Below are 21,499 nucleotides of genomic sequence, written 5' to 3'. Positions count from 1 at the left end.
TAAAAATATAGTTTACTAACTGATTTTTTTTGACACAGAAAGAGAAGTTCCAACTGAAATATAATGCTTACCTGCAGTTCCAGAGAGTTCCACACTTAAGGTTCGTTCAATAGTCTTGTTCTCAAATGGGGAACCCTTGGGGTCACTGGAAGATATGGCACATTTATAAAAACAAACTGAAATGGAGTTGCTGTAGCCAAATGTATTAGAACCCCCTTCCCGTCCTGAAAATGGTTACATTTCTTAATACTTACTTTGGTGACTCTGGAGTCAGAGGAAGAGATAAAGTTGTTGGTTTGGCTAAAGGAGAAAAGGAGAAACTAATTATAAAATATTGAGTATTTATCACATTTACACAGTTCTGTACACTCAGATTGGAAACACAACCAGGAAACCAGAAGACTAAACTAAGGAAATTCTTGAACATTAAATCAAAGTCAGGCAAAACAAGGTCCATTATGCTAAAACGAATTCCAAACAACATTAGCATTAGTAAACTATCATTCAAAAACACATAGAAAAACAGAATTTTCTCCAATATGTACCATCTCATTAAGGACACAAAATTTGCATCATACCATCAAAGTGAAATATTGTTTTCTGTTTTAATTTGGAATACAGTACACGGTTTGTTTAGACAAGGAAATAGCAAAGTAACTACACAGTGACAGAACGTTATGAATATTCAGTTGACTTAACTCCTAAAATCTATCATTTTATATCTAGCCTTGAAAATAGGAAATTTCTATGAGGCCAAGCCTATTATGGAAAATTACTTGAGAGATTATGGGAAATTGTGGACATTGACCCAAATGGCTTTAATGGAATTGGCACCCCAAATCTGACAGGCAAGTGAAGAAAGCTATCATCTTTATCAGTTAAGAAATCTACAGATTATAGAAATTAAAAAGAAAAAAACACTCTACTTACTTTCCTTCCATAGTCTTTGCTAAAAGTTACTACAGAGATATTTCCCAGTAATGAATGCCGGTGATGGAGTAAAAATCTTTTCACACTAATCTGTCAACCACTTCTTCATGTCAGTCCTGTCAGTCTTGTATTTTTGAGCAGGAAGAGGGGGAATATATGAAAAACATTATGCATATATATGCTTATCTATGGAAATATATGCGGGTAGGTTTTCGTCCATTTATTCTCATTAAATAACCACTTTCAGAAGGTCAAGAAGTAGTTATATACATAATGAAAAATCATAAAGTTGAAACAAAAAGGGCCTTTGGAATAAAGTTTCTTAGTTTGTGGATGAGAACATCAAGACTCAAAAATGTGAAATAATGTCTACAGGGCCACTAAACTGAATCTTGAGAGAGTTGGCCGAGATGATGTTCCCTTTCTCCCATTATCAGAAGGAATTATATTCGATAGACTTTAAAGAAAGTTAATCAATCCTAGTAATTAAGGTCCTTTGAAATGTGAAAATATTATTTATGTCCAAATTAGCCTGAAATTAGTTACTTTACATGGATAAATAGTATTTACATATTTAATTTGTAGATTTACTTTTGAAACAATTGTACAGTATACCATCTATCCAATGTACATCCAGAAATAGAAAGCTCATACTGTCTTCTATAAACTAGGTGTATCAGTTAATTGGGTTTTGCATATATACAAATAAATGAGCTGATTGTATATTAATTTTTGAGTATGCATAATTAAATGACCTTTCAAAAAGGAATGAATTTATGAAGGAACTTTACCCATTTTATGGTGTTTCTCTAATAACTAGGATAATTTATATAGCTTCTATAGAACATATAAGCTGATAAGGAACTATGAGCCAAATCTCACAATAAATGTACATTGAAAATTAGAAAACTGAAATTCCATTTTTTGAGATGTGGACTAGACTACTTGAATGTTCAAGAGAAGATGTCCAAAACTGATATAAGCTGGGTTCCAGTTAGAAAATAGCAATGGGAGAAGAGCAACAAGGAGCAGCCATGTTCAGTAGGCCTATTGGCCAATAGGAAATGTGAGGCATAGGAAGATGCAGTCTCCAGACCTCCTTGGGCCTGGAATCCTTCACCAGACCAATGCTTTCACTAGAATACCAATTTTGTTTATAGGGAACTTTTATGGCTCTGCTCCAAGAACTGGTAGACCACAGGCTACTAGGGTACTTGAGGATCTTTGTCAGGCAGACAATAATAATCTTGAATCTATGCACTTGCAGAATGCATGGATGAGACCTCGACACATTCCTAAGACTAGACAATTATCCTCCTGAACCAAAAAGGGAGTGATGTCACAATATTACAGAAAGCACACAAAGTTCTGTGAGAAACACAAAACATGAAGAAAGGTTAGCTGCCTTCTTACTAGTCTTTCTCCACTCATCTGTGTGCTTCTTACTTCCTGATTTTTAATAATAGCTTAAGTCATTTTGGAAGCTGAGTGCCATTGGTTGTTAATAGCCAGCCAGGTTTCATGTTCTCTTAGGCCTTTAATAACTACAAGATTTCTTTTTCTCTCAAATCAGCAGGTTGTGTTCTAAGATGAGCCTTTATGTCTTATCACAAATCTATACCTTAAAAAAGTTCATTTGTAGCTGATCTTGCTTAGAGAATAATCTTCCAGAGAGCTGTTCAATTTTTTTTTTTTTTACTGTCCTGATTTATAAATGTTTACAGTAATATTTAGTAGTAACTGAACTTTAGAAAACCTCAAAATCCAAAAGGACCTTCAGGGGAAAACAAAAGCTTTAGACCATGTGCTAATTGGCTCGGTTCCTGAACTCAGGGCTTCACAGAGCTCAAGACTTTAAATTCAGCACCAGAAACTGTTGTCTGACTAGAAAGAGGTGGAGGGAAACCCAACAAACAATGACTTCTTCATTCACTCAGTATAGTAAGCTCAGTGGGCCCTCTTCTCTCAGGCTGTTAATACCATGAAGTTCTACTAAAAAATAAAATTTAAATTTAAAATAAAGAAAAACCGTAGCAGAGCGTGCAATTAGGAGCTCGCCCTAGAAGATTGAACTGTGGGAGAATTTGGCCCATTTAGCTAAATTTATCTTCCCAAACTGACAGAGAAAGATGGACAGCAAATTTGGCCTATTCAACAGGGAAATAGTAATTGAAAGCCAATCCAAAATAGTAAAGAAAAGTTCCTAAAGGTCCTATGAGGTAAGAGGAAAGAAGGCATTTCAAAGCCCTAGGGAAGAAATACTTATTAAAATCAGCAGCAACAACGGCCTACCTGTATGAAATAATCATGGCTCAAAGTGACACAGAGGATACCACCCTGCAGCTAGAAGAAGTTGGAGAAACAAGAGGAAAAAAAAAAAAAAAACGAATAAGTTGATGTTTGTAATTACTACTTTAGAATATGCCTTCTTCTATGCCAAGACTTGAAGTAGAAAGTGGGAACTGGCATATTTTAAAGCAATAATTACTTTCCACAAGCTCTCCCTGGGCCTTCCAGACTACAGCACTGAGGAGAGGGTTGAGAAAGAAACCTGTATGTCTGCCAGAGAGATTTTCCCCAAATCAACCCAATCTGCCTCGGAAGCATCAGCCTCCTAGCTACATATGGGACTAATAAAAATCAACCCAGATGTTTTGTTTAATCTATGCAATAATTTTTAAATGCAAAGGGCAAAAGAAGTCAGGAATTCCGGAATTCTTACATACAAAGTAAAATCTGTAATCCTAGCAGGTGGTCTTAAAAAAAACACAAAACAAGAACGCACTTAATCAGAAAGACTGCATAAGTACTATTTACTACTTGTTAGGGTGTAGAGAGTGATACTCTGGTGCCTCATTTTTCCTATTGCTAGAAGGGAAAGTAGAAAAGCACTTTAATGAATTGATTAACCCAGCTTGCACCTACCGTCAGTGGTCTCTGCAATCCAATGATTTGCATACCCTCAAGGGCATCCCAAATCCCTGCCTCCCACACTCTACCCAGCTTATGTTGCATGTGTCTTCTGGTGCCTATCAGATGAACAGGATATGTTCAACCTGTGTCCAATGAGGTGCTGAATTCTCTTTCACACAGAGACACACTAATGGAGTGGACTAGAAGGTCTGCCTGCCCGGACCATGCAGGATGCACGGGGTAGCCCCATCTACTCCTCCCGGCCCTCACCTACCTTGTACATGTTGTGACTGTGATTGTGTGTGGGACTTCTTTTTTGAGGTGCATTTGTCTCTGCTGCTGTTCCTATTTTCTGTGGGTTTGGTGTGAGGAGGGTCATCATTTGTGGTCAGATACTTGAGAAGCTCGGAGCAGGGACGTCTCTGTGGCTTTTGCTGTTGACAAATGCTCTTCGCTTTACTGCTCCATGAATTTTCGGTCTTAAAAAACAAGGCAAAGAGAAAGCTACAATGAGTGAAGTGAACCTTATCAGAATGGATATAGGTTTTCTGAAGAGATGAGATTTTCAGTGAAGTGTTCAGTCTAAGTATACTAGGTCTATGAGCTGTGAATAATTGTTTGCAGAACAAGGAAAGAAAATTACATTTAAAATTCCTAAATGACATTTATGCAGCTTTTTATTTCATTTCTCCTACATTTCAATGTTCCTACTCAGCAACATGTAACTAACAAGACCCTACAGCGCCTTTTCTGTGAGTACAAAAATAAATAAATAAATAAATAAGTTGATTTAAACCTTAATTTAGCACTGATGGCTGAAGCCAAGGATTCACAACTCTCTTAAGTACCCCTTAATGCTTCATTTTTGCTCACAGAGAATGGCAAGACAAACATTGGTTAATACAGCCTGCTAACTGAATTATGTCATTGGCAGAATTTTCTCCAATTAATGACAGAGACATATCTTTCACAGTGAATGGAAAGTGATCCTTCTTAGGTTAGACAGCTGGTGAAACAGCATCCTGCATCTTAAAGTTGCTCGTAGACAGTACCTACTAGCCCACCAGCAAATTCTATAGTAGTCTGCATTGTCACATTATTAATAAAATAGATGAGAATTTGCACATTCCCATCCAAAAACAAAGCATAAATGAACTCTTCGTGGTTTCCACTGGCCTCAGGCAGCTTTTGGAAACACATTTCATAATGTGCATCACCATTCCAGGCAGCTGCTCATTCCCAGATGAGCTAACACATACAAACCTGTTACATAAGTGCATGCAAAAACCCTTCCTTCCTTCCTGCCTGCCTTCCCCCTTTGTGTTAAAATGTCTGCAAGCCTACCTTAACAACTGCAGGGCTTGTTCTGGTCCTGTGATTGTGGCTTGCATGGTTCTGGGTGCTAAGACCACTGCATTCATTATAACTCAGTTGAGTGTTGGCCGGTGCCAGTAAGAGCTTCTTAAGCTAGAAGCACACCAGGGAAAGGAAAACAAGGAAAGTTATGCTTCTCTTAAGTGGACAAAAAAGTGTTAGCAATTATAGGAACTAATTCTATCCTTCTTTAAGTCTATGACTCTTTAGCACAAGAGTAGTAAAGGAAGCTGGTTGTGGTGGTGCACACTTTTAATCCCAGAACTTGGGAGGCAGAGGTAGGAGGATTGCCATGAGTTTAAGGCCACCCTGAGACTACATAGTGAATTCTAGATCAGCCTGAGCTAGAGCGAGACTCTTTGAAAAAACAAACAAACAAACAAACAAAAAAGTAGTAAAGGAAACATTCTCTTTTTAAGTAAAAACAAGTTTATCATTAGAATAGAATACTAACTGTGAAAGTAGCCCCTTTCCTTCATTTGATTTTTCCATAAAGGAGCAATTCCTAAAAGTAGCATACCATGAGGTGAGAAACGGTGCCTTGATAATTTAGGAACAGAGAAATAGGTATGCATTGTCTCTTCTAGTCCAACCAGAATCAAATGACAATGACAGGAAAGATTCTAAGATCTTTGAAACACATCTCACAATCAACTAGGCAAACTGACTGACTCAAATAAAAAACAATAGATTATTAACAGTGGCTATCAATGGACTTCAGAAAATAAATGAAGGATTCATAAAGAAAATCATGGTTGATGTCTTAGGTGTGAGCAATAAAACCAGATAAGAATTTACTGTTTTGTTTGTCTATTTGCTGTGGCTTTGTGTTTTGAGACAGGGGTTTCCAATGCAGCCCAGCCTGGTCTCCAATGGGCAATGCTCCTACCTCAGTCTTCTAAGTACTTGGATTCTAAGTATGTCCCACCATGCTCAGCTTTAACATCTATTATTTCCTGACCTCGATTTGTTCATTTGACTGGATGACTCTCAGGGACCTCCCTGCCCTGATATGACTTCTTGTAATTGAACAAACTGTACAGATGAAAATGGATGTAAAGAAATCAGGGAACTAGACCACAAACCTATGAAATGGGGGAACTAGAGACTAAGAAACAATTACATATGGATGTTCTCAAGAATGGAAATCTCAAATGCTTATCTGGAGTTCTTTCAATGCTGAAAGTTTTAGACCTAGAGAAAAACCACCTCCAAATGGCATGCTAGAGTATATTAGTAGCATTTGAACAACAGCATTCTGTAATTGTATAAATTTACACTGCATGTTCTTAAGTGAGGTTTATGGCAAATAACAAGTGTCTGCTATCAATGAGATATCTCAAAACTTGTCACATTCTGGTAAAGCACTTCATTGGAAAGCAACATCACACTTTGTGACCAAAAGTCTTACTCTGTATTGCCTATCATAAATATTGGTATCTTAGGGTGAAAATGAACTATTATTTTTCAGCCTTCATAAGGAATATAGATCTTAAGTCCTAAAACATCACATGCCAGATCTATAAAATCTGTTTTAGAATTTTTTTAATTATTATTATTTTATTTATTTATTTATTTGAGAGCGACAGACACAGAGAGAAAGACAGATAGAGGGAGAAAGAGGGAATGGGCATGCCAGGGCTTCCAGCCTCTGCAAATGAACTCCAGATGCATGTGCCCCCTCGTGCATCTGGCTAACGTGGGACCTGGGGAACCGAGCCTCAAACCGGGGTCCTTAGGCTTCACAGGCAAGCGCTTAACTGCTAAGCCATCTCTCCAGCCCCTGTTATAGAATTTTGTACACAAACTAAAAATGCAAACTGTTGATTATTTTTTAATTCATATTAGTGAAGAATAGAAAGATAAAAAACTAATTATCTAACCATAAATGATTGCTTAATAAATTGTCATAGTTCTATCAAATAAACTACTAAAAATTACATATGTTAAAAATTTCAATGATAAGTTCATGTTAAATCACAAATCTAAATAGTTTTCAATAATTTTTATTTATTTCATCTTTGTTTAAATCACAGGTGAATGTTCAGTCCCTTCTTTTTAGTTGTCTGCTACTTAAGCTTTCACCATGAATAGAAACATTATTCCAAGATATAAAAACATACACACATAACAGTAGTATTGTCTTAAAACAAGCTATTACACTTATGTATATATTAAATGCATTATCAGTATTTTAATAGAGAATCACAGAATTTGCAACTCTGAACTGGCTTGGGGATTGTTTTGGCATTGGTCTAAACTAAAATACAAACCTTACTGTTACTACACCATACCCATGCAATGTAGCCAGAGGCAACTCCAATTGCCATTAAACAGTACGAAGGGTTCTTACTAGAGACGGCTCTTCTGCCTCCTGTGGTGGAGGGGTGCCGTCAGGCATGGAGGAAGGACTGGCCTCGTTGTCAGTGGTCACGTCTCCATCTGTCAGTGCATCAAAGGAGGGCAATCCGTCTTCATCCACAGGAAGACTGTCCAGTGTCTCCGTGAGAACTGCTAGCAAGTTTGCCTCATTTTCTTCATCTATCTTCTACAGAAGGAGAAAAAAATAATATAGAAGAAAACATGAGTGAGTTGACATCTAGAGGAAGGCAACATTATTAATCAGCATAGGCTGTGCTTGTCCAGATGAATGTAGACACTGTGTGAAACCCTGAATGCCCACACGGGAACTCACTTTTTGTCCAGCTGAGCAATCTGTTAGGTCAGTGCTTAGTCCTGATGCTGTGTATCTATTTTGTTGACATTTTCTACATCCTCATGTCTTCTTCCACCAAAAACAAGGAAAGACTTAGAGGGTCTTGGGTCCTGAGAATATGTTAACTATAATGTGTTTAAGTTGCATACATAGTTCTTAGATCTCCAATCTGGCATACCATCCAAAACATTTAGACAACCTTTTTTTAAACACCACTAGGAACTTGCATTATACCAAGAGAATCTACACACTTTCATAGTTTCAATTATAACCTCATCACTGAACACTCAAAAATCATTTATTTCTCCCCCTGACATCTCTGCCATCTTTAGTCATAAATCTCTCATTTTCTACTTCCAACACACTAAGGAGAAATTTATTTTGTGATGTATGTTGTAGTTACTTACATGTTGCTAGGAGAAAAAAACTGACTAAAAGCAGCTGATGGAAGGAAAGGATTTATTTTAGATTATACTCTCAAAAGGAAGCTTCATGAGGGCAGGGAACAGATGGAAGAGCAGAGGCTGGACATCACTTCTGCCACAACAGGAAGAATACAGAAGCAAGAGAATGAGGCAAGTTCTGGCAAGGGGTAGCTGACTGTAATACCCCTAAGCATGCCCCTAACACCCCACCTCCAACAAGTCTCTGCCACCCAAACTACCACCAGCTGGGAACCAAATATTCAAAACATTTGAGTTGATGTGAAGATCTGATTCAAACTAGCACAGTATGTATGTGAGTGTGTATGTGTGTGCAGGTGAAGGTCCTACATCTATGTTGATGGTTCTTCTCAGTCCCTCTCCACCTTATGCTTTGAGGCGAGGTCTCTTGCTAAAACTAGAGATTATTGACTCAACTAGACCATGTAGCCAGTGAGCCTCAGTGATTTCCTGTCTATGCCTCCCCAGGGTGGGGATTAAAGGCATGTACCACAAGGCTGGGCATTTTACATGGGTTCTGGGGATCCAAACTCACGTGCACATGATTGTGTAGCAAACATTTTGCCAACTAGGTCATATTCCAATCTCTTGCATGTCTTCACCACACTCATCACTTGTGACCAAGTATACAGTTCAAGCACAACATTGTTTCTAGTCAGAGCCTCTGGAAATACATTCTAAATAGATTTTCTTTCTCCTACACTCATTAATAGCAAACATATACCAAAGCTAACTTTGAAGCAAGCACTCCACCAATGTCTTTGGGCACCTTAGTCTGTGCCAATGTCATGGTAAGGAGTACAATCAATCAATCAATCAATCAATAACTCTATTCCTCCAATAGAAAGGAAGAAACTCATGAACAATTTATTATTATGAACTTTGGTAGTCTACAAAAACTGAAGTGCCTGGTCCTTGTTAATGGGACAATGTGTTATTGTCTATACCCACAGGTATCGAGTCAATCAATACCAGCACGTAGTCAGTGTTACTTGCTAAATATTTGATTGTTGTGCATTTCTTGTCATCCTTCGATGTGTGGAAATCATTTCCTTTTCCTCCTGTTAACACTTCTTGTTTGTCCAATTGGACTTGCTTCAAAAGTCCTGTTTTTAAAAATTCTATATGCTGTGACATTAACAATATGGCTGAATTATCCCAACAGATTCCATTACACAAATGCACCTAAGCTGCTAACATCTAATGAAGCCAGCAGAACTCACACTTCCTTTCTCTCTAGCACTGAACTCCAGTTAATTGACCTGACAAAATTACAAGAATCACAGAATAAGACAGCTAATCAGAAAATCAAATTGTATTACCAGCGAAATTAGGCAGGGCTTTATCACACAGACATTCTATTTTCCCATAAAAATTGTTTTTCCCTCATTAATGATCACTCTCTAGCGAGGAGTTAAGCTATGCACTTCTCTTTCTTTGGGATTCAAGAGGCCAAGAAGAGACATTTGTACTCATGGTGGATTTTAGCTGGCCATTTTAACATTTGCATATTGCAAGTCCCTGCTGCCCCTGTATTTGAAATTATAGTCAAGTACTTTGGATACAATGTGGTATGACAAGTGGAGAGAGTTTTAGGCTCTAATGAAGAAGATAAATTCATACCAGGATTTATGTTCAGTGGCACACTTACTTGCAGAAACCGACTGATTCATTAAAGTCTAAACTGCATAGTATAAACAGCTTCTGGCACACTCGCCCTACTCCAATTCTTGGACTCTGGTCCATATAATCTTAATAATAAAAAGGAAAAGGATTTTCCATTGTTTTCTACCTAGAATCATAAACTAGTTTTCAAAAATTCTAATTCATCCTTTTTACATTCCCCTATATGCAAAAAGCTTAGATCATTACCTTTTTCTCAATAAAATTATATATAAATGAAAACGCATTATTTTAAATCATATAAATATAATATTTTCATTACTAAAATATCCCCATATTATCTAATAAAATAAATAAAATACCTTCAAAAATACCTCAAATGCATATCCTTACACAGACATATGCATATTTTGATTAAATTGGATATTTTCCTCAGATATCCAATTTTTCAAAAAGGGTTATTTTACTGAAATAGAAAAAGAAGAGCTCGAGAAAAATAGTTGAGTGCTTACCAACAAATGAGTAATTTTGTTTACTCTGATTTAAATTTTGTGTTCGGCTTGCCAGTAATAGTACAAGCTGCTATTTGTTTTCAATCACAGAATACAATAACACCTCAGCTCCAGTCCCTGTATAAACAAACTGTGATGATTCCAATCAAGTCAAAATGACAAAGAACACTTAAATTAACTAGTTTCTCCAATTCTGTTAATAAGCCTGAGTGAATATATATCACATACAATGGTATAAATATTGGAACTTGATAATGTCATAATTAATTTACAAGATCTGATTAAACCACCAACTATTTTAATTCCCTTCTCTCCTGGAACCACAATGTGAGGGGAGTGCCTGTAGGACTGGAGAATGGCATGGTGTGTGTGTGTGTGTGTGTGTGTGTGTGTGTGTGCACGCACACGTGCACTGAGATTTTTGGCAGGGAGGGCCAGTTTTCAGACAGGCTATACCAGTAAGGTCATTTATATATGTCATTTTACTGTGTCAAATGGAAGCAATTATTATTATTTTTATTATTATCCTTGTATGTGAGTAGTTCTGAAAGGTGCTTCAAGACCATTTATTTGAGTAAAATTCTTTTGAAATTAAGAAAGAAAATGTTGTGATTTCCATCTCTGTGTTTTCTTTAATTATGGAGAGAGAAAACTTGATATTTACTGAAGACACTTTTGTATTGATGCCTAAAAAATATTTCTATATGTAAAGCTAAGTGGACATTATTTCTCACTGTGACATGTAAAGCTGAATGGACACTATCCCTCACTGTGGCATGTAAATCGAATGGATGTTACCCCTCACTATGACATGTAAATTGAGTGAATACTGCCCCTCACTATGACATGTAAGTCAAGTGGACACTTCCCCTCATGGTAACATGTAAATAAAGCAGACACTGCCCACCACTATGACATGTAAATCTAATAGACACTGCCACTCACTGTGACATATAAATCTAGTGGATACCACTCCTCACTGTGACATGTAAATCAAATGGACACCACTTCACACTGTGACATGTAAATCTAGTGGTCACTGCCCCTCTCTGTGACATGTAAATTGAGTGGACACCATCCCTCACCGTGAATTGTAAACTGAGTGGACATCGCCCTTCACTGTGATGTGCAAAATCAAATCTAGTGGACACTGACACTGTGGCAATTTCAATGAGTTTTGTATAAGTTCCAACAATCACTGTTGCAGAAAAGACAATGGATGTGACAAAGAGGACTCTGTTAAACAATTAATGTCACTTTCCATTATTGCTCTGGTCCCAATTTACAGAGCAAATAAATCAAAGTCACCACAGATGAAGCCCAAGGCCTACGAACACGTCTGTTCACAAGTAACAGGTTATGGAAACACATTAGTGAGTAAAGTGACATTGTAAGGTAAACCTTCAAAGCCTCGGCTCTCATACTGCTCCTCCAGTGGCTTGAAACTGCTAGTCTATAAAAACAAAGGATACTATAGAATTTCTTGGCTCCATCTAAGTTCAAAGCCTAGAAAAGCAGAGAGGTCAGAATGAAAGACCAAATCACACTAGTGAGGAGAGAGCTACCGCTCCACCGTGGTGCTGGCAGCAGAGGGAATATGAAGAAATGAGGCCAACAAGCATTTCCACAGTTTCTCTGTAGCTATCAAGGGCATTTCCTACGGAGGCTTCAACCTTGCCTTCTCCTTACGCTGGATGATTCTGACAATATTCTGCCGACCTAAATAAAGGTGTGTATATCTATAAAACTCCACTCTCCAAGGGCTCCCCAGGAAGCCAAAAGCCATATCAATAATGCCTCACTGCAGGTATAAGGAATTTCCTATGACAGATGATACACTGGCATTTATACCAACAACCCAAAATGTAGAATCTGCAACAATTCCTAAACCACGCCACATCATTAATAAATGATGGTGTAGAACCATCAACAGAATCTGAGGCTCATCACTGCTCTTTGGGACTGTCCTGTCCTTATATGACCTCTACTAAGTGTGACATAATCCAAAAAGCAAAACTGAAAGAGGGCAGACCGTGCCTTTTTTAGATGGCTAAGGACACCTGAAGATGGCAATTCTATATCTAAGGCAGACTATGGGCTGTCCTGGGCTACAGGAAAAAATAAATCTTCCAAGCACAGAGGTGTAGTGGGAATGAGCATTCATCTCAACCAACTGCACCATAGAGTGAACAAATCCAGAACATTAGGAAGGAGACCAGGGTTTCAGATGACCACCCACACCTGATAGGAGTCACACAGAAGGAAAGCTGCATGTGGCATCCCAAAGGTTTCTACATGCTGGCAATTATGGAAGGTCCATGCCTTGCTTATGATACTAATTTTTTCTGCATCTTGTAGAATTGCAATTACACTCTGCATCCCCAGATTCTCACACTCGCTTGATCTCTGTTTGATAAAAATAGTTTAATAGCCATTTAATCACAGCTTCATTATCTTAGCTCTCTTAATGCGAGTTAGGCCATGAGAATTCTTGCTTCCTCATTATTCAAATCACCAATAAGAAGGAAGGAGGGGGTCTTCTTATCATTTATTAATCAGTTTCAGTTTCTTAGGAACTGTTTACTCAGAGATCAATCTGTGTGAGAGGTCACTTAACCTCTCTGAGCCTCTGGAATTTTGTTGTTGTTGTTATTGTTGTATGTGTATATTTCTGTACAAATTTTTAGCTTTTTTTGTTCCTCATTTCTACTATGGAATTTTCTTGCACTCATAATTAATAGCATAATAATCTTGTTAAAACATGAGATGTATCCAAGATGGTGCTCAAAACACCTCCAGTGCCCATGCCCACCATCCTGATTACTAATATTTGAATTACATTCTTTGCACAGGATCTACCACCAACTTTCAGCTCGAGCCAGAGTCCCTGAATACCCAGCATGCCCTGGGCTTCCTCTTTGCCCCATCCTGCTGATTTGGAAATAGCTAATGAAGACAAAATTAACTTCTACTTTAAGTGTGGTCTAATTAGGAAGGTAAATCTGCTACAGTAACATCTGGTAGTATATTCCAAAGCCAAATATAAATGACATTTCTAGATTATCCACTATTTTGGATTATTTGTTCCACTAGGTGCCACCAGGAGCTTAAAGAACTAAATGAGAAGGAACTTTTATGATACATTTAAAGTCCAAAGGAGGAATCCAGTAGATTATGAGCATTCCTTGCCAGAATCTCCACTTACAGAACTCTATACCTTGTTTTCATGCATGAATTGGCAAAATAATAGTAATAATAATAAGTTTGTGTGTACAAATTTTGGTGTCATTCAACTTTATTTAAAATTTGAAAGAAATTTAACTCAACATAAAGAAATGAAATTAGAAGATAAGTCTAGATTAAATTACTAAAATAGAATTAAGCTTGTCAGTGTCTTCTTTTCAATGTCACTGACTGCTCATTGCTCAAGTCAGCATGAGAGGTCTCAGCTTTTGTGGAAAAGGCTGTGGGTTAGTTGGGACATTGTCTCTAAACAAGTCTTTCTCCTCTTTACACTCTCTACCATCCACTGTGGAATTTCTTGCTCCTCCACATATGGGCACAAGTTTTCCTCCCTTCTCTTTTACCCAACTTCTGGATATAATCTTTCCTTGACACTACTTACTGGCCCCTGGCTTCCACCCCTTTCAATAAGAGGAGTACCTAAACTAGCTTGCATTGCTTAGCATGTGAAATATAGGAGCATGAAAAAGGTATGGGTATTGTAGGTAGAAAAAAATAATGATGAAAACACAAGCATATGTGTGTAACAGAGAAAAATTGAAATGGCCTTCCTTACCTTACAACATGCATTATACAATACATGCATATGTTTCATTTCTCACAAAGACACTGAGGGCTTGCTTATTGCTAGTTTATATCCAGGAGAAACAACCTCTGCTAGATGCTAAAATTGCTAGAATTTAGGGGACAGTAGCAACAACATGAATTTTAATTTCATTGTCTAGTTACCTTGCTGTGGGCATATACAGTACCTGAAACATAATGAATGTTTGTGTCTCTCTGCCTCCCTCTGAAAGCCCACATATTTATATAACAAATACATATATGCAAAGTGGCATCTAGTACCTAGGCACATATACATCTCAGTCCCTAGAGTTTGTTCTTATATAGTCAATTGTAGTTGACTGGATAAAAGTGTATAATCAACACATAATATTCTTCCTCCCACTTATCCACTCTACCCAGGGAAAGTAATGATCAAGAACTGAAGGTAATTCTTACAAAGATAAAATAAAAATCAAGTGGAAATAAACTACAAGCAGATCTGAAGAATTTTCTGCATGGATATATTTAGAACTGTAGGAATCCATTTAATTCCCATGAATACGTATGCTCTTATTTGAGCAGGCATAAAATTCATATTCACATCTGTACTTAGACTCCATTCTAACTTATTAACTTATATCACAATATTCATGAGATAATAAGCATGTACTGAACATGTGGAGTTCATTATTCTAGAGAGGTTGTAGGAGCCGAAAGTGTAAATATAGAGGTTGAACAGAAAGGTTGGTGTGGGCAAAATGAACTACTTCAGGGGAGAAACAGACAAAGGCAATGTTTTGGGACTATTTCTCACAATGGGAAGAAAAGGGAACTGAATGGTGCCATTGAACAGGAGGCTTAATAGACCTGAAAAGAGCTACCAAGACATTTCATAAGTCCTCAAGTTTAAATGAAGGGAAACAGAGCACTGCAGAAAGAATACAAGACTGCAAGTCAGGAGAATGGATGTTACTTTTATTTTCACCCCTAGCCAGCTGCGTGTCCTCAGGTACAGCAACGTGGCTCTGGCTGCACATTCTAGAACGACAGCCCTCTATGATCACCCTCCTCTGTGCTCTCACCCCTGCCACTTGCCAGTTCTCATTCATATTCCATGACCAGCACAGAAGCCTAAGTAAGTGACCCTGCTCAGGACTATTTCATATCCCTAAGAATCAAGCCAAAAAATCTGCAGTTACCTACAAGGCTTGATTTACCATGCAATTCATTATCCAAACTAGGTGTGACCCACTCCTCAGAGAGAGAGCCAGACAATCACAGGCTACCCAGGGCAGGTGCTTACCCTATCTATATGGGTCAACATCATTGCACTTGCCGATGCTACCTGTCGGAATCCTTGCACACTGCTCTGACCTCCTCACTGGTCCATAACATGCCAGGCATCCTGCCCTGTTAATGCTTTGCACTTGCTATCTCCTGTGTCTAGCATAGTGTTCTACCAGACAGCCCCATGGTTTCCCCTTCATCCCTGCATTTACTCAAATATCACCTTCTCAATGAGGCTTTCCCAGTGATTCTAGACACTTGCTACCCACTTTCCCTGGGGTAATAGATATTTTGGTACTTATATCCAGGCTCTAGGTATATCTTAGTGATTTCTCTTGTCCATGTGGTATGTAAAATAGAAGTTCCATGAGTACTATTTCATGACTATTAAGATACTTGGCATATAAGCATATAAGGAGGGTTAGAGTGGCTAGTGGGAGAGAGCTTGAGGCCTTGGGTTCAATCTCTGGCACAGGAAAACAAAAAAGATACTTGTCAATTAGAAATAGCAAATTTAAATAATTAAAAATAAATTTTAACCTAGAATGCAATATAACATTTCCTTTTTCTTGTTTTTATTGTTTTTTTCTCTAGTTCTCAACTCTGTGCATGTCCATCCCTAGAATATTTATCTTCTCAATAATCATCTTAGGGCTGGAGAGGGTTCAGCACTTAAGGCACTGGCTGCAAAGCCTAATTACTCGGGTTTGATTCAATAGAACCCACATAAAGCCAGATGCACAAAGTGGTACATGCATCTAGAGTTCATTTGCAATGGCTAGAGGCCCTAGTGCATCCATATATTCCCTCTCTCTCTCCTTTTCTCTCTCTCTCTCTTTCTCTCTCTCTCATTCTCTCTCCTCTGTGTGTCTCTCTACTTATAAATAAATAAAATATTAAAAAGTAATGACAATATTTATCTTAACCTATGACTTAAAATTGGTTTGCATTCATTTCACACATACCAAGCTGCTGGTAGGCCAGGCAAACAGTCAACATATTCTTAGTGAGGAAAAGGAAACATGAACAGAAACTAAATACAAAGGATCTAATTCTGAAATGACCCCATGGACTCTGAATCTATAGGGATAAATATAATTAACAATCTTCTGTAAAAGTAAGGACTGGGATCAGTCTTAGAAATGCAGGGATTAATCCATTCAATCTCTGTGTGGGGATGACACTTGAACACGTCACCAGTCAATCTGCAAACATCTAAGAAGAATCAACAGGGCTTTGTGCAGACAAAACTTACCATTTGCCCACATGAGAGTGCACCCCCTCCAAATAAAAAATCAAAACATCAATTCATTCTCTGAGAACCAGAGGCTACAGCATCAGGGCACAACACAGTCTTTTACGAGTGGAAATGTGTGTGTGTGTGTGTGTGTGTGTGTGTGTGTGTACATATATAACTAGAGGTTTTGCATCTGTGGTGGACGGAACTCTAGACATAAGTGGCAGTAAATTTATCATGAATATTATACTATTTGATATATTTCTGCATATTTATGTAGCTAAATTTAAATACATAAAGTCAAATGTATTATTTATCTTACCATGATCACAGTGGAGACTACTGCCGCATTAACCTGAAACATTGAATCACTTTGTTTTAGTCTCAGGATAAAAAGTGCCTTGCAAAATGAGGTAGAGCATTCTTAAACCTGGAAACACTTGTACACACTAATTTTTGTGAATCAGAATTTTTTTCAATCCTCTTTGATCAAACCTAAATTTCAAAAAAATCTTCACTAGGCATGGCACACTCCTTTAATCCCAACACTCATGAGCAGAGGTAGGAGTATCACCATGAGTTCAAGGCCACCCTGAGACTACATAGTCAATTCCAGGTCAGCCTGGGCTAGAGTGAGACCCTACCTAAAAAAAAAAATAATAACTTCAATGTCCAAAGTTGATTATAACATCCATTAATCATTATCCTTGATCCAACTTTGTTTCTGGTCATTTAAATAGTGTCATCTTTCTCTTAGAAAAATGTTATTTTAATTTTAAAAACTGTGAATAGCAGTTAATTTTTTTTAACTGAATGTTTCATATGTCCCTGATGCTGAGTTAATTTCTATATATAAGTTCTTCCATTTGAATTATCCATTCAGCACTATTATTAGTCCCAAAATCATGTGGCGAATGAGAGGTAGAGTTAGATATCAAACCAAATAAATATGATAGATTATTGCTTTCATTTCCTTTATTTATTGAAATTATATAGACAAGACTATTATAAAAAAAGAAGTGAATTAGTGCCATTAAAATATATCTTTACTATAGAGGATATAAAATAAGTTTAGAAAGGCATATAAGTATTTATCAACAGATAAAAAGCAAGACACAGAAGCAGTTATATTCCAGGAAAGATAAGGCCACTGTGGAACTGATTTTGAAGGCTTGTTGCTGGCTAAGGTTATGTCCTAACCCATGATTGGCCCCATTTGGGTGTGACTGGCTCTTCTGTTAGAATGTTCTTCTTTTTGTTTTTCTCTTCATTCATTCCTATGTTATCTCTTCCTCAGAGGCTGCATTGATCATTCTTTATAAAATGGAATTTAACTAAAAACTCTAAGTTCTAACTTCTTTATCAGAATAACAGGTCCCCAGGCTCAAGAAATAGAGTTCTGAGCTTCATTGTGGACTACTAAATAAAAAAAAAAAACTCAGCATTTTTTTTTCCTTCAACACTATTGACATTTTGAGCTCTAAAATTCTTTGTTGTCCTGTTTGTTGTGGGATTTTTAACAGCATTTCTGATCTCTACCCATTAATGTCAGCTATGGCACACACACACAGACACACACACACACACACACACACACACACACACACACACACACAAATAAATAAATAAATAAATAACAACCTCCAGATAATGCTAGAAGCAAGCTATTCTTATGTAAGAATGACTGTCCCAAAGGAACAGTCCAGAATACTGTAATTTTAATAAGTTTCCTAGGAGATTCTGAAAATTAGTCAAGCTTGGACAATTTTCTATTTTTTGCATCTATTGAGTAGTACAAAAATTATGGTGAGAACTACATAAATTATGGTGAGACCTACAATTCCATGTATGGTGGATGCATTCACCCTAATGCATGCAAGTATAGAATATTAATGGTTACTAATCATTTTATTTGTTCTTTGTGAATTGTACCTAGATTCCTAAGGAGTCTTCTTCAATCCTAGTTATTAAGGATCTTCTTTCACATACTTTCATGGAATTCTTACAGATGCTTAGATGTGTATTTTTTTCTCTTCCAGGGTTTATGCATTGGAAGCTTAATCCCCAGTAGGACAATGTTAATGGTAGAACTTCAGTGGGAGGTATTGCAACAAAGTCATTGGGCAGATGTGCTGCTCTCAGAGGGGATAAAGATAGTTCTTATGGGATCCTGGTTAGTTCTCTTGAGAGGGCTGTTACAAAAGAGTGAGCCTTATTCTTGACTCATCTAGAACTTATATCTTGCCTTTAGTCTCTCCTTTTCACATACATACCCACCATGATACTCTCTACCATATGATGCAGCCAGGGGAGATCTCACTAGAGCTTAGTCAAGGCTTAGAACCATGACCTGAATCAACAATAGTGAGGTAAATGCACCTCTTTTCTATGTATTCAGTCTTGGATATTTGGTTACATCACTGGCAAACAGACTAATACACTGAATGTCTTAATATCTTGTTAAAGTTCAAAAAGAGCATCAAACAACTAACATCTTTATATTCTTATACAAGAACTGAGATAAAAACATAGATTTCAATGTTAACAATCTAATTTTGAATCTGGGCCTATTAGTTATAAAGTATTTGATTTTCAATTATCTGATTTCTTGTCTGAGAAGTGTATTATAGTAATAAAGCACATTTGTGGGTTATCTTGAGAATAAACAAAGGTAATCCATGCAAACATATACAACCTCATATATAGAAATGAATTATTTTTATTATTGTGTTCTCTGTCTTCATTCTTATGCAATAGATTGAGTTCAAAATAGTGAAACAAGATATGGATTGTTGAAAAAACACTCCACTATAATAGGAACACTTAAAGTAGACCTTTAGGTAGGGATAGGATATGAAAAAAATGAAGGAAAAGAGAATTCTATACTACATAACTACATAATATAGAAAATGTATGATAGTAATACTCAAAATGTACAAAGCAGAAATTCAGAAGCTTCTGAGAGCTCAACACTAAAGCAGACTTAAAGCACACCTACCAAGGCTCAGGGAACCATGTAGCAGTATGAGCAGAAAGAATGTAAGCGTTACAGGATGGGAGGGAATATCCACAGACATTGCCCCCCCACAATAACTGACTGCTGCTCTCATAACTCATAACTCACAACTCCATGGTAAATACCAGCAATTCCACTAAGGAGGACCCTCAGTGGTGTGAGGGCAGGGAGGTGGGAAATGATGGTACTAACATATGATGTGTCCAAAGTTTCTACTGAAATTTTTTAAAAAAAAATTATTATACAAATGAATGATCAAAAATATCTACAGTTGGTATAAAGTTCAGTGCCTACCAGTGATTTGCCATGATTGATAGTATGGAATTAACAAGCAAGCATGGTTTGATGTTGTCAAGTTTACTGAATACAGCAATATCATAAAATCCATATTGTATTGAGCAGTGATATCTACAGCTGACATATCCTTTACTATGTACAAATATACAGCTTATATTTCATGCATATTTAAAAATACATATATTGGGGCTGTAGAGAAGGCTCAGCAGTTAAAACACTTGCACGTGCAGAAGACACTAGAAAGTGGAGAAACATCCCTTGTTCCTGGATTGGAAGAATCAATATTGTGAAAATGGCAATCTTACCTAAAGCAATCTACACATTTAATGCAATCCCTATCAAAATTCCAAAGGCTTTCTCCATGGAAATAGAAAAAACAATCCAAAAATTAATTTGGAATCACAAAAAACCTCGAATATCTAAAATAATACTGAGCAACAAAAATGAGGCTGGTGGTATCACCATACCTGATTTTAACCTATACTACAGAGCCATAGTAACAAAAACAGCATGGTACTGGCACAAAAACACACATATAGATCAGTGGAACAGAATAGAGGACCCAGATGTAAACCCAAGTAGCTATAGCCACCTGATATTTGATAAAAATGCCAAAAATACTCATTGGAGAAAAGACAGCCTCTTCAGCAAATGGTGTTTTGAAAACTGGATATATATCTGCAGAAGGATGAAAATAGATTCTTCTCTCTCGCCATGCACAAGAATTAAGTCCAAATGGATTAAAGACCTTAACATCAACCTGAAACTCTGAAAATGCTAGAGGAAAAAGTAGGGGAAACCCTTCAACATATTGGTCTTGGCAAAGACTTTCTGAATACAACCCCAATTGCTCAGGCAATAAAACCACAGATTAATCACTGGGACCTCATGAAATTACAAAGATTTTGCACTGCAAAGGACACAGTGAAAAAAGCAAAGAGGCAACCTACAGAATGGGAAAAAATCTTCACCAGCTATATATCTGATAGAGGATTAATATCTAGGATATACAAAGAACTCAAAAAGTTTAATAAGGAATCAAACAAGCCAATCAAAAAATGGGCTATGGAGCTAAATAGAGCATTCTCAAAGGAAGAAATACGAATGGCATATAAGCATCTAAAAAAATGTTCTACGTCACTAGTCATCAGGGAAATGCAGATTAAAACTACATTGAGATTCCACCTCACTCCTGTCAGATTGGCCACCATCATGAAAACAAATGATCATAAATGTTGGCGGGGATGTGGAAAAAAGGAACCCTTCTACACTGCTGGTGGGAATGCAATCTGGTCCAGCCATTGTGGAAAACAGTGTGGAGGTTCCTAAAACAGCTAAAGATTGATCTACCATATGACCCAG

The 21,499-nt window shown here is 37.2% G+C and overlaps 1 protein-coding gene across 4 annotated transcripts in view; it reads right to left on the bottom strand.

Moving 5' to 3' along the window:
• The window catches only part of Ppargc1a (PPARG coactivator 1 alpha), a 757,100-nt gene that overhangs the window by 34,928 nt on the left and 700,673 nt on the right, over positions 1–21,499 (bottom strand). For all 4 annotated transcript variants that reach the window (XM_004656094.2, XM_004656093.2, XM_045130130.1 and 1 more), the window contains 5 exons: positions 7,571–7,765; positions 5,188–5,310; positions 4,118–4,322; positions 255–300; positions 72–145 (listed from right to left, as the gene is read on the bottom strand). In XM_004656094.2, the coding sequence (XP_004656151.1) occupies positions 72–145; positions 255–300; positions 4,118–4,322; positions 5,188–5,310; positions 7,571–7,765 (643 nt within the window). The remainder of the gene's footprint in view (positions 1–71; positions 146–254; positions 301–4,117; positions 4,323–5,187; positions 5,311–7,570; positions 7,766–21,499) is intronic.

This window comes from Jaculus jaculus, chromosome 11 (assembly GCF_020740685.1).
Source record: "Jaculus jaculus isolate mJacJac1 chromosome 11, mJacJac1.mat.Y.cur, whole genome shotgun sequence".
NCBI lineage: Eukaryota > Metazoa > Chordata > Mammalia > Rodentia > Dipodidae > Jaculus > Jaculus jaculus.
This window is presented reverse-complemented; position numbering and strand designations above follow the sequence as displayed.